Genomic DNA, 14,145 nt, shown 5'->3' with positions numbered 1-14,145 from the left:
GCTAGAAGCTTAGGACATGGAAACGTGTGTGTGTCCCCTCCGTGAATACATGACTTATGTTTCCTTGCCCTTGATGGTCAGATACCTCACATTCACGTACTACCCTCCACACACACACACACAGACCTGCAATGTGTTGGGCATCGTAACATGGCCTGGGGGAGTCAGGAGTATAAGGGACAGTCTCTCGTGAACGTTCAGAAAGCAGGCCAGTAGAGGATAAATGCCACCAGGTTCAGAGTATTGTTATAATAGTATTAGCCTCGTACTAATTATAGCACAACATTAGTACTAATGAAGGCTGACATAATAACGTGCACTGTTATAACACTAACTTAGTGATCCTATTAGCAGTGAGCTGCCTTGTTGCAAATACCGAGTGCAGTGGAGGAGAGTGTGCCCCGGGGTTGGAGGGGAGAGGATGAGCTCCCAGAGGATGAGGTTTTCCTTTCCATCTCCCTCCTCACCCACCCCCCAAGCTCTGCCCCACCTTCCTGATACAGGATGTGGGAGTGGCCCCCCTCCTTTCTTATGATTCCTCTCACACTGGGCATCTCAACTGGGGTAGAAAATGGAATGGCTTTAACACCCACTTCTCTGCCAAAGGGCTCGGGTCATTCCGCAGATGGCAGGAGGCTTATGGGAAGGGTAGTGTTGGGAAAAGCTGCCCCGAGCTGAACCACTCTGGATCGGGAAGTTCTCAAATTACAACCCACTGTTGGCCTGGAACAAAGTGGGCTGAGATGGCCCTAATGGTTGGAGACCAAAATTATCCTCCTTTCCTCAAAATGACTTTCTGTTCCCCAGCCCCACATATTCATATAAATTACTACATTAATGGTTTACTTTGGGGTGAAAAATAAAATAGCTCTTTCCTAGTAACCCTTACAACTTGGGTATTTAAGCACAAGGTGGACCTTGACTTCTGCCCATTAGCTCTGTAGTTTCGCGGGGACATGGTCTTCATCTTAGATGCAACAGCCCGCACAGGTTTCATGTAGAGCAGGCATTCGTTAAGCAGGGAAAGAAACCCAGTCCCAGGAGCTCCATTAATGAAGCTCAAAGGTCTGGTGCTAACAGTTCGGTATGTGTTGTCTCATTTAACGTTTCCAGCTGCCTTATGAAGCAGGTTCTTGTAAATTTTCCATTTAACAGGTGAGGAAACCAAGAGGTAATGGATTCCCAGCACTGAGCTAGTATGTCGTGCAGCCACGTTGTGTGAGCCTGACCCATGTGTTATAGTGATTCTCGATGAAATACACTGCCTCGAGCAATGACAGAGCTTACTGACCCTCCGGTCAGGGGAATGGGGGTGGGGGAGAGGCAAGAAAGAGGCACAGAAGAGCCTTTTCTGCTGTAACACCATGTGGGCACTGTTGCTTTTCTAGGTGCAGAGGGAGTGGAGAATGGGAAACAGCTGCTTCATATTGGACAGGTGCCTGTAATGCACTTGGCCAGGCCCCAGGGGCGATGAGAGCAAAGGATGGAGCGCAGTCGGACTAATGTTGTCTTCCTCCTGTCCCCCCCTTCCCTCTCTTGCAGGGGTTAACTCCTTCATGGTTTACATGGCCTATAAGGATTTGTATCAAGTGTCCAACACAGAGGTAACAAGCCACTGCTGTGTGGTTTGGGGTATCTGGATGGGTTTCCTATTGTTGCTATGACCTTGGCTCTGAGCATTAGTCACTGTGGTCCCAGCGGGAGACTGCTGGGCCACAGTGCTTCTTAGAGCCCTCACCGTCCACGCTACTGCAGATAAATAAGGTAACAGGCAGGGTGCCCATGGCAGGCAGACCAGGAGCTAGAATTTCCACTGGCTGCAGCTTTCTCCAAAGGACGGGAGGAAGGGCACGCCGAAATCTGCGTCTACCAAACAAGCCCTAAACCCCACGTGAGCTCAGTGCAAATGTGAGGTGCTGCATCCTGCAGGATTAACGAGGGGCTTCTGCTGTTCGGGGGTCATAGCTTGCCTGTGACTCTCCCAAAGACATTCTCAGGGGGCCCGTGTTGGTTTTAGATGAATCTCACGTTTTCAGAGGGAATGCAAGAAGTTAATTCCCATGCCTCCTGGCTGGGAGGTGAAGGGAGGTCTGCATTGATGGGTTAAGAAATAGGGCCAGGCTGTAGCAGCTTTAAGGAGCCCTTGTTGAGAAGAGTTGTGAGGGTTGATCTCAGCAAAATGGGAAATTATACCATTAAAAATGTGTGCTGGAGGCAGAGTAGAAGTCTCAATAGCACTTTGTTATATGTTTGCCCCCACTGCTGAGGAGACCTGACATGTTCTTTACATAGACAGTTTCCTCGAGCTCCTCTGGACTCGCAGTCTTTGATCATGCATATTTTAGGCTGCATTTCTCGCCCTAATCACTGATTTCCTCTCGTTCTCCTCATTTGGTTTATTTATGCCTCTAGTGATTGACCCTTGCACGAAGTTGCTGAAAGCACCAGTGGCTTGTAAAGGTGACTCCAGGTCCTTTCTCTTTCAGCTGTACGAGATCTTCACCTGTCTGGGAGAGCTGGGAGCCATCGCACAAGTTCATGCTGAGAACGGGGATATCATTGCCCAGGTGACGTTGTGCTGTCCCCTGGGGCACGCTGGCTGCATGAGCTTCGGTCTTCAGCCTGTCTCTTTCCCATTCCTTCAATATTGCCTGAGCTCTTAATGTGCACATGGCACGGTTGTAAACACTGTGCTAAAAACAGAACCTGCCCCAAAGAACTTCCCAGTCTAGGAGGAGGGGGAAAAGGTGGAATGAAGACACATTGAGGGAGAAAGGGACGCCGCTTTAAAACAGGGAGCCGTCTGGTCATCCTGGGGAATCAGAAAAGGCATTGCGGGAGAGGTTTTCAAATTGGACTATTTAAGTGGGAGATCACGGCTGATTCTCTTTTCAAAGGGAGTCCAAGCTATGTGACATTCTCTGCCCCAGAGAAAAACCGTAAGGCAGCACGTCGCAGAAATCCCATCCAGGACTCTGGAACTCACCGCTTTAGATAATAAAGAACATAGGTCTTGTGGGGATCAGATGCCCCACTGGTTTCCTAGAAGTTGGACTGAGAAACCCGGAAAGTGAGGCTCCAGGGCCCAAAGTGATCATTTGTGAGGAAGCAGAAAGCACTCTCTCCATCTCCTGGGTCACTTAATGGGCTAGATGCACAGATGTGTCTTAGCCAGGGTTTTGTTGATCTCAGAAGCATTCAAGATTGACCCCCACTAAGGGTAGGCAGCCAGAAGAGTGGGAGCTCTCTCAGCCCATTTAATAATCTTCACAGCAAAAATCCATTACTCATCCTCTCAAAGAGTATTTCCTGTGCATTCTGTGCCAGGCACGAGGCTGCTGAGGTGAGCCCCCAGCTGATGTATTCCACAGAAGTTGTCCAGGACCTGGTGAATGGGTCAGCAGGGGTGTGGGAACAGTGTGGGGCTGACCCTCGTCTCAGCCCCGCTGGCTTCCAGCAGCAGGTCCCACCTGGCCAACACGGACTACTGTAGGCACTTGGGAAGTGCTCTAGCACATTCTCATTCCATCTGCACCGGGCCCGTTAAAGATGGCCGCCGTCTGCCTGGTTTTGTAGGTGAGCATACTGGGCTCAGAGGATTAAGTCACGGGGCCCAGGTATCACAGTCAGTAACTGGGAGAAGAAACGCTTCGCTCTAAGATGGGTTGGCCCAGTGGGCATCTTCCCCCAGAGTTGGTGTGTCCCAGGCCCTTTGCTCCATCAGTCCAGCTGCAGGCACTTAGAGAGGCAGCATCCCCACAGAGCAGGGCTCCAGCTGTTACCACTGCAGACATTGGAGGTTGTCTCACCAGCGGAGGAAGTGAGCTGAATGTGTCGTTTCCCCTTGCTGACCAAGGAGAGAAATTAGTCAGGCCCCCGACAGCCTTCTCCCGCGTCCCCCACGCACCCAGAGATCATGAAATCATCTTCCAAAGAGTGTCCAGTGCCCGTGGGAGGCATCCTTGTCGTGTTAGGGCTGTTACTCTTCCTCTTGGCATTTTTAGTGCAGCAGCCAGGGGCCTAGCCCTCCCTCCAGACGCCCTAGAAACCAAAGTGCCTGCTACTTTCTCCTCAGCCCTGTGGAGGCAAACAGGCTGCAATGCTAAGCCCCTTTTCCTGCTTCCTCTTGTGGCTCCATAGCACAGAAATGTCTCTGACCTCCCCCCACCCCCTCCACCTAGTGAAGGATCTCTTCTCAGGGAAAGAATAAGGACATTTTTCCACATGGATGAGTTTGTTATGTGTGTTTATTACATTGCGATTGAGCTGAAAGATTTTAGAACGTTGTCTAAATGAAGGCAGCTGCTGTACTCTGAGTTTAGGCAAAAGTCACCAAAGAGCAGGGAGAAATCTCTCTCAAAGGTACCATTTTCAGAAGTTTCCGACTGGCAGGGCACTCTAGGAGTACAGGATCTTTAGCTCATCATCTGACAGTATTTACTGAGCACCTACTATATGCCACGCCTTGGGGAGGGAAGACGAAAAAGACAGGGTCCCTTTCCTCATGGAGCAAACCAAAATTGTATCCTGCCTCAAACTGTGATGTAATTACGGCAATGATCTGTGTCCCAAGGAGCCCACATTGCTCCTGCACCCGGGTAAACTGGCTTCACTGGGTCTTTGCCTGTGCTTCTTGACGTCTCCGCTCTAGGAACACCATGGCCTTGAAGAATGGCACTTCCCAGGGGCGTCTGGGTGGCTCAGTCAGTTAAGCCTCCAACTTCGGCTCAGATCACCATCTCATGGTTTGTGAGTTTAAGCCCCACATTGGGCTCTGTACTGACAGCTCAGAGCCTGGAGCCTGCTTTGGATTCTGTGACTCCCTTTCTTGCTGCGCCTTCTCTATTCATGCTCTGTCTCTCAAAAAATAAATTAATGTTAGGGGCGCCTGGGTGGCTTAGTCGGTTGGGCGTCCGACTTTCGCTTAGGTCATGATCTCGTGGTTCGTGGGTTCAAGCCCCGTGTCGGGCTCTGTGCTGACCGCTCAGAGCCTGGAGCCTATTTCAGGTTCTGTGTCTCCCTCTCTTTCTGACCCTCCCCTGCTCATGCCTTCTCTCGCTCTCTCCTAGAAATAAATAAAAAACATTTAAAAAAAAATTAATTAATGTTAAAAAATGTAAAAATTTTAAAAAGAATGGGACTTCCCGGCATGAGTAGTGCATTAAAATCACCTGTGGAGCTTAGGGATTCCTGAGATTCTCCTGCTTCCAGAGATTTTGATTTAGGAGGTCAGTAGTAAACTTCAGGCGAGCATAATCTGAAAACCTTCCCCTGATGATTTGAATGTGTTTGGAAGCCATCACTAGAGTGAGCTTCCTCCTGGTCGCTGGCCCAGCCCTCTTGAACACGAGAGAAGTAAGAATAGAAGTGAGAGAAGTAAGAGTGTCTTATGAGACAGAAGAGGCTTTCGTTGGACACTTTGACCTTTGTGTGAGTTGAGAAGGCAAAGCAGAGCAGAAACTGACCAGCGTTCAGAAGAAATTGTATTCAGCCTAAGGCTCCATAAACGGCACAGTAAAAATGAAAAGTACAGATGGTGGTAAAAATCAGCCTTTGTTCAGCCTTTGTTCTTCTGGATAGCCGGACACCGGGGCCATTTCACTGTTTACAGCTGCTTAGAATATATGCATCTTTCTTCCTACGCATTAAGCAGAATTTATATTACTCAGAACAAAATGAAACCAACAAAAGCTGGTTCTTCTTTTCCAGGGAGAAGGAATCCCTTCCCTTCTAAACATCTCATATTTTCAAAGTGAAACAAGGTTTCGTTCACTTCACTCTCTCTCCTTCCTCTCCCTCCCTACCAGTGCAGGGTTTCACTGGAATTGGCCTTAGTATTTTGGGAGCAAAGGCCAGCAAACTTCAGATATGAACAGTTAGGATTTATGCCAACTCCAATTAGCCCACGAGTGTGCTCCCTGCCCAGCCACCTGCTTCCTCCAAAAAGCTGGCCCGATGTCTGAAGAATTTAGCCATTAGCCATGAGGGGTGGGTAGTTCTGCCACAAAACAACCTAATTAAATAGAATCTGACCCAAAGAGTAACTCAGTTAATGCCATTTTGAGGCATTATTTTGTCTGGTTAAATTCTGAATCCATTTACTCCAGCCATAAATCTAAACCACAGAATAGCCTGAGGGCTTTGTTACAGTGCAGATTCCTAGACTTTAGCGTTTGTTTTCTGATTTGGAGAGGACCACACAGCTGCGTGGCCAGAAAAGGCAACCCAGGCAATTCTGATGTAGGTGCTAGGTGGACCAGACCTTGGGAGACACAGCATGAAACTGTTAGGAGTAAGTGAGCTGGTGTGACTTTTGATGTGTCATGTAGGAAAAAAATGAACCTCGAACAGACCGCCTTCCTTCTAATGAAAAAAAAGCCACCCTTAAACGTTTTTTCTTTTCCTCCTCTTAGTTAAGACTTGACCCTATTTCACAATTCCAGAGAGAACATTCATAAATGTATTCAACGTACACATTTTATTCTTTCTGTTCCCTTGAACACTTCTTCAGATTAAAACGCACCAGCACAGGTTTTCTGGACCTCAGTGGAGCTTATCTCAAAACCATTCTGTGTTCCTCTCGTTGTAGGAGCAAACCCGGATGTTGGAGATGGGGATTACTGGCCCAGAAGGCCATGTGCTGAGCAGACCAGAGGAGGTGAGTTACGGGGCGGCGGGGGGCAGGGAACGGAAGAGGGGCAGGTTCTCTGCTTACCAGCATCTTCTGGGACACACCTATTACTGCAGTCAGTCCCCAGCAGCCCGGCTTATGGCCACTGCTCATTTGACACTTGGAGGGTTTGTGTTGAGCCTGCCTTTCCTAGGCACGTGCGCACACGGTATATGAGCAGGGATCCCTGAAAGGTGAGGACCTCTGTGAGTACCAGGTAGCGATCCTGGAACCTTTCGTCCAGACACCGCTTCTGACTGACCCAACTCGGGGCTCTGAGAAAAAGAATGTAAGAGAAATGTTTACTTCTGACCCCTAATCTCTCTAAAGGTAACACAGGTTGGAGCGTACTCCGCAGGTACTCAGTTGGAGAGGTAAATCCCTAAATCCTTCCTTAGTCAATGTGAATCTTAAAGACATCTCCACTGACCCTCTCAGTCCATGTTCTATTCTGAGTCCTGCACAATGGAATATTAGCCATATGGAGAGCAGGTGGAGGAGGCGTCTCATAGACGTACGTCTGTCGCTTTGTGTGATGGGTCCAGGTATGGGAGTTTCCCATGTGTAAGATGAATGATGAATTGTGACTACTTAGTGACTGCTTAGCCCCTGACGAGTGAATAACACGTAACGAGTGGCTGATGGCATGTGTTGGGGATGTCGGCAACTTCAGCTGCTGACATAGGCCACAGAGCGGGGACTTGGCTGCCCGCACGGCTGACAGCATATTGGCTTTGGGGAGGCCAGCCCTGGGTTGGCACTGGGGTGGTGTGTTCAGGGCCCTCTGTGTGCATGCCAGGGCCCGGCTCCTGCTCTGTCATCCCCAGCCCCACACTCTACAGAAGTGAGAGTGTGAGAAGGAGGCAGAGCCAGACATGAGTGTATCCCTGTTGCCCATCTCTTTTAGAGGCTTTATAACATGCAGATGTAACACACATACAGAAAAGTGCCCCAATCCTAAAAATACAAGGGATTTTCACAAGCCAAATACTACATTTGTGTAACTAACACCCACTTGGAGAAGCAGAGCTCTTTCAGCGCCCTGGAAACTCCTTTGTGTGTGATGATATCATTTCCCAGTTGAAATAATTTATAACTATTCCATAATATATATTACGGCTCCTTTCTGTGGAACGCTAGCTTACACCTGGAGCTGTGCCTAATTAATTGCCTCAGTTGTCCTTGCCGCTGTCCTGGGCGGTTGGTAGTGTTGCTGCTAGAAGAAGCTGCAGCTCAGAGAGGGTAAGCCACGGGCCCTTCCCATGTGAAGGACCGGAAAGCTGTCTACATGCTGTGAGTAGGGCCAGGGTGATCAGCACTGTTTGTGAAACTTTTCCTAAATGCTGGTCACTGTAGAGATTTGCTGGCAACATTGATTCCTGTAGCAGCAGCCAGGGGATTTCTGAGCCTTGTCTATTTTTGTTCCTTGGTTTGTTTTTCCAGCCCCCCCTTCTCCCGCACCCCACCCCACTGCTCCTGTTCCCGTCTCCTTTTTAGTAAAAAGCCTCTCGGCTGCAGATCTGGACAGTCCTGGAAATCCTTTTGGGTGAAGCTGGAGGGTGATGTAACCTTCCAAAGATAGTCATGTTGTCAAGGTGCTGGAAACCTGCTGGGCCGGGAGGGCACGGGATCAGAGGCGCCAGGATTGGGGAGCGGCGTGGTCGGCACAGGTGTGAGGAGGGCGGGATGGGCATGCGAGGAGCCTGCCCCTCTTCAGTGCAGAGCACACTCAGCCGCCTTCTCCAGTGATGCTGGGCAGAGAGCTGAACCCCAGGTTTGCTCCAGAAGTCCGGCTGCTTCAGGAACATGGCCTGGAGCATTCACCTGCTGTCAGGGGCTCTGGGGTCTCATCTCCTTGGCACAAAGTGCAGCTTGGGGGCCGCCAGCGGGGCCCGCCAGGTTCTAGCGTCTGTCTGCTGGGCCACACCCCCCAAGGTCAGTGGCTGGTTTGCATTATGCAAGCACTGGGCATCTGCAAGCTATTTTTGGTATTTTTAAAAGTGATGGGTTGCATGGGCTAACCTGAATGTTGTATCCATCCAAAAAGGAGCTGCTGCCGATTGAATGGGAGAATGCTAGCGCCTTTGCAGCAGGCTGAATAGGAGTGTGTTGGCCTTGGGGCAGTAACACAGGCTCTTTCTCCCCCGTCAGGGGCTGTGATCAGCAGTAAGACCAGTAGCCAGCCTGCGAGGACCAGGCGTGGGCCAGTTGCCTTAAAGGATGAACTCCTCATCCTCACAACAGCCCTGTGTGCCAGGTCCTATTACTATTCCCCCTTGCTAGACTGGAAACTGAGAGTTTGAGAGGTTGTGTAACGTCCCTGAGGTCACTCAGCCTCTAACTGGCAGAACCGGAACTCAGACCCAGGCCATGTGAGAGACCCTGAGCTCCGAAGACCCTGCTTTGTTATTTTTTTTTAATAGTTTATTTATTTTTGAGAGAGAGATAGAGACAGCATGAGCAGGGGAGGATCAGAGAGGGAGGCACAGAATCTGAAACAGGCTCCAGGCTCTGAGCTGGCAGTCAGCACAGAGCCCGACGCGGGGCTCGAACCCACGAACCGTGAGATCATGACCTGAGCCGAAGTCGGACACTCAACCGACTGAGCCACCCAGGTGCCCCCCTGCTTTGTTATTAAAGTAAGGGGAAACTCATTATTTCTTACTGAATAAATTCAGCTGAGCTGGTTAGCCCATTTGAACTCATAGATTCTACTTTCGGGTGGGACGGGAGAAATGGATAATAAGAGAAGCCTCTGCTGAGAAGTCTGTGAATTATTCGTGTAAGAAAGGCCTGCTGGGATTGCCATCGCTGACCACCCAGAGCCGCAGGAAAGGATTTGATGTCCAATTGCCTTTACTGGTTAATGCTGAAGTATTAGCGTGGGGATTGTGTTTTGCTGGAGAACCTGTCTGGGAAGATTGGGGAGCAAAGGCTTCCATCATATGCAGCCATTGGGATAATCACGGGAAGAGAGAGAATCATCCATGGAAAGTGAGGACAAGGCTCTGAGAAGCCAGCTGAGAAGTGGTGGATCCAAGGTTTGGATCCAAGGACGCTTTTAAGCACCACGCTCGCTACCCGCTCAGTTTGTGGAGGCAGGGGAGTGGCTCCCCGGGACGCTCATGCTTCTCTCAACTCCTGGGACTTCTCTTTGCAGCTGGAAGCTGAGGCTGTGTTCCGCGCCATCACCATCGCGAGCCAAACCAACTGTCCGCTCTACGTCACCAAGGTCATGAGCAAGAGCGCGGCCGACCTCATCTCCCAAGCCAGGAAAAAAGGTGATTGGTGTTCCCAAGAGCTCAGAACCAGCTGTGTGGCTGCCCCCTCCTCCCTCCNTGTAGAAACGGTGCCTGTTTTGCTCACTGCCATGCTGTCTGGGAAGCCCTTCCTCCGAGTTAGCCCAGGTGATCCTTTCGGCGTCCTGTGTGGATGGCAGGACCCTGGCATTTCTCCCGCTGGTCAGAGGAGTTAACTAGGCTCAGGAAAGGTGAGTGGTTTGCCCGAGATGGAACAGCTTCATTCACTTCTTTGAGACTTGGTGCATCTTTCTTCCTCCCTTTGGTCCGTCACTGGCAGTTCATTTTATCTGAGCTTTATGTGGACATACTAGTCAAGATTATATTGGGGACAGAAGACAAAGATCCAACTCAAATGGACTTAAACAAACAAAAGTAAATTATTGTTGGAGGTGTTTTAGGCATAGCTGGATCAAGGGGTTTAAACAGTGATGTTGGGGCTCTATCACTATTCCTCTTCTCTTGTCTCTGCTTTCTTCTCTGTCGGCTTTTTATTTCGTGTGAATAGCGACAAGCAGAACTGCTAAGCGGCACTTGATGGGGGATGCATAATGAGAAAGTAGAGTCCATCTTTTCTTGATAGCTCAAGCCAAAGTGCCTAGGAGGACTGTGATGGCCTGGGCTTGGGACATGGGCCCATCTCTGAACCAGTACCTGCTCTGGGGATGGCGTGATTGCTTGTCCAGATTGAGGAGAGAGTGCAGGGCCAGGGTCCCACCACCTGAGCCACACAGGTGAGCACAGGTCATTTTGGGAAAGGAGTTGGATGGGTCTCTAAAGCACCGCCTGCTGACTTGTGCTGTTAATTTGGGCTTCATTTGCTCATCTGGTGCTAAGCTGAAGTTTACTCTCACTTCGGAGCATCCTTTTACACTCTTTGTTCTTGTCTTCAGTGACACACTAATGGGCTCACTTGTGAGCACAGTGTGGTTGAGAGCCTGCAGGCAAAGGGCCCTGTGTGTGGTTGGGAGAGATAATTTACTAGGTCCCCGTGTATGATCGTTCCTACTGTGGGCTGGTGGCCATTCTGGTCATGGAGAGCCAGCCTGGGGGGCAGGGGGGGGGGTGCTCATCTCCCACCCTTTGCATGTGAGTGGCTGGCGGTGGCTAAAAATAGTCCCACTGACTCTGACGGCTGAGTGTTCAGCTGCCTGCCTCTATGGCAAAGAGGAGACCCTTTTCTTCCGGGACGGGATTCTTCCTACTTGTCTAGACAGTCTCTGTAGCTAGCATATTCTGGGACAGCGCCTGCCTTACCCTGCTCACAGTAAGCCTGCTGTTTTTCTTTCCCTGCTTTTAAATGTCTCAACGTGACATGGTGTGGCTGCTCCAGTGGGTATGAGTCACTGGGCGAGAACCAGGAAAGCAGCCCAATCTTCCTTCCCTACCCATTCTTGGAGAAAGGCNCAAAATGCTGCATGGGGAATCCCCTGCCCCCACCCCCCCACTTCCGGCCCTCCAAGACCACCCTCCACACTCCCTCTCTGTGCCTTCCACTCCTGGCTGCATTGTGCCTGGGAGATATTCTCAGGATTGCCCGGGGCCTGGAGGACAGGGCGGTTCAGCTACATGCTGGGTCTTATTTTAAACCCATGGAGAAAGTTCCTCACCCTTGGCCTTCTGGCTCCCGGTGGTCTCGCCCAGAGAGCTCTACAGCTGTGTCTCCCGGGTGGCGGGGAGGCCTCGCTCCAGTGCTGAAACCTCGACTCCTGATGTGGAAGCCAGTAAACATCTCACGACCTGTTCTTCTCCGGGATGGAGCTGCGAGGACGAGAGTATGAGGAGGGTGTAGCGGTTCACTGTTCCCTCCTGAGCCCGAGTCCCAGTGTGTTGAGTCACCAGGTGTTGTTTTTTCTTTTTTAAGTTTATTTATTTGAGAGAGAGAGAGAGAGAGAGAGAGAGAATCCCAAGCAGCGTCCTCCCCATCATCACAGAGCCCCATGCAAGGTTCAAGCTCATGAACTGTCAGATCATGACCCGAGCTGGAATCAAGAGTCGGGTGCTTACCTGACTGAGCCCCCCGGGTGCCCCTGGTAACCCTGCATGGCTGCTCAGAATTGATATTAGGAATCCACAGTTTAATGAGGACCAGCCGTACGCCCTGCCCTGACACAAATGCTTCAAATTTAGCATTCTGTAGAATTGTCACAGAACCCTGAGAAATTAATAGCCTTTACCATCGCCATTTTTCACACTGAAAAATGATTATCCCCATTTTTTAAATTGAAGCACATTGTGTCAGGATCTCCTAGTGGGAGCGCTCATATGCAAACCCAACTATAATTACAGTTTTTGCTTTATTCTACTTGTATATCTAAAGATAGTCCAAAAGGAAAGTTCTTCTACTTTTAAGATTGTTTTTTCTCTTAAAAGTACCTTAGGGCTTGTCTTAACTTTCATTTCTTTCTTTCTTTCTTTGTGGTCCTCTATGCTTTAGTTTGGTAAATAGTTTTAGAGAGCCCTTGAAATTCTCATTAGTCTTGTGTGGATCCTTTTTCCATTCACCCCATAGAGCAGGTCTGTCGCAGATGAATCATTATCATTGCTTCCTTCTTTTGCCCATGGCAGGCATCACAAATCAATCTTGACTCTTGTAGTGAAACCAGAAGCATATTTAGAATTCTTTGGACAAAGAGTTCCAAGGAACCAAAACCAATAGATTGGAGTTGAAGGATGGTAAGACCGATTTATAATTTTGGCCATAAAACCTTCCTGAACTTTGACATTGTGAGGAACTTGAATGTGGAAGATGAAGGACTGAAGTTGGACAAGTCCAGGGCTTCATGGACCATCTTTTCCCCAAAATTCTAATGTAGAGAAACTTGGTACCAACCAATGTTCTATGAGACAGCATTTGCCTTCTGTTTCTCTGTCCCTTCTTTAAGAAGCTAGCTTAGATCAGTTTATTTCCCAGTATCCCTTCTCCCCTCTGCTTGTTTTGGGCGTATAAGCCCCCAATTCCAGACACAGGGTCTAAGGAACGAGCGTCATCTTTGATGTGTCCCAGGTTATAGGGTGTCCTTGAGCAGATCACTCCTTGCATTAGGTTATGGAGTAATAGGCTTGATGGAAAGATCATGAGAGCCTCTTATCCAATGGAGTGGACTTGACTTTGTGGAACCAAAGCATTTCCTTGCAACAAGCATGATCTAGCAGTTCCCAGTGATGCAGGCACATTGGGGGCTTTGGGCCCCTACCATGGGAAGGAATAGCAGTAGTATAAGGAAATCACTTTCACTAAGCATTTCCTGTGCACCAGACACTTCGTACGTGTCAAATCCTTTCATTTTCAGAAGCCTGAGAAATAGACATAGTCTGATGCCTCAATTCCAAGACAGATCTAGTCCACATTTTAATATTTCTGAAATGTCGATGAATCTTGTAATCAGTATACATTTTTTGTTTTGCCTCAGGTATTAATTTGCCTCAGGATTTGGGAATTAAAGCTGCATCTTAAAACCAATGGCTTCTTGTGAACTAGGGAATACAAAATTGTTCATGTTTAGTGGATAGGAAAGCAGAGGCTTAGAAAAGGTGGGCGCACGGACTTGAACTCAGGCCTGCCTGTTTTCAGAGCCACATCTGAGAGTAGGGCTAGGGGCTCCAATGACCTGACCCAGGCCCAGCGCAGCACATATGTTATGCAGACCCATTGCCTATTTCCTACCCCCGCAGGGAACGTGGTCTTTGGCGAGCCCATCACTGCCAGCCTTGGCACCGATGGAACTCACTACTGGAGCAAGAACTGGGCGAAGGCGGCTGCCTTTGTGACCTCCCCGCCTCTGAGCCCTGACCCAACCACTCCTGACTACATCAACTCCTTGCTGGCCAGGTTGGTGCGGAATTGGCAAGCAGCATGCAGCATGTGGAAACATCANCTGGAGTCTACAGTGAGGAAAACACATGGGGAATTCCCCTGCAGCCCTGAGCACAGACGGCAGGCTCTTCCCCATCGTGTTTTACAAATTACTAACCGTAATCATATTCATAACGGGAAGAGCAGTTTACACATATCATATACCATGAGACTACACACGTGATCTCATGGTTCCTTGTGACAACTGTATGAGCCAGGGGCTATCGTCTCCACTTTGCGGATTAAACAACTGAGGGTCAGGCCATTTGCCTAATTGTGAATAGCATCTGACTGAAATGACAGGGAGACTCTTTTCCTTC

The 14,145-nt window shown here is 49.4% G+C and overlaps 1 protein-coding gene and 1 long non-coding RNA gene across 4 annotated transcripts in view; both read left to right on the top strand.

Annotated features, from left to right (window-relative positions):
- Positions 1-14,145, top strand: part of DPYSL3 (dihydropyrimidinase like 3) — a 111,519-nt gene that overhangs the window by 88,768 nt on the left and 8,606 nt on the right. For all 3 annotated transcript variants that reach the window (XM_077773019.1, XM_077773018.1, XM_077773020.1), the window contains 5 exons: positions 1,543-1,604; positions 2,487-2,567; positions 6,590-6,658; positions 9,831-9,951; positions 13,645-13,801. In XM_077773019.1, coding sequence (XP_077629145.1) covers positions 1,543-1,604; positions 2,487-2,567; positions 6,590-6,658; positions 9,831-9,951; positions 13,645-13,801 — 490 coding nt within the window. The remainder of the gene's footprint in view (positions 1-1,542; positions 1,605-2,486; positions 2,568-6,589; positions 6,659-9,830; positions 9,952-13,644; positions 13,802-14,145) is intronic.
- Positions 10,016-11,381, top strand: LOC144239043 (uncharacterized). Its single transcript, XR_013337297.1, has 2 exons — positions 10,016-10,160; positions 10,553-11,381. It is a non-coding gene; the product is annotated as an uncharacterized LOC144239043 (long non-coding RNA).

This window comes from Crocuta crocuta, unplaced genomic scaffold (genome assembly GCF_008692635.1).
Source record: "Crocuta crocuta isolate KB4526 unplaced genomic scaffold, BGI_CrCroc_1.0 scaffold107, whole genome shotgun sequence".
NCBI lineage: Eukaryota > Metazoa > Chordata > Mammalia > Carnivora > Hyaenidae > Crocuta > Crocuta crocuta.
This window is presented reverse-complemented; position numbering and strand designations above follow the sequence as displayed.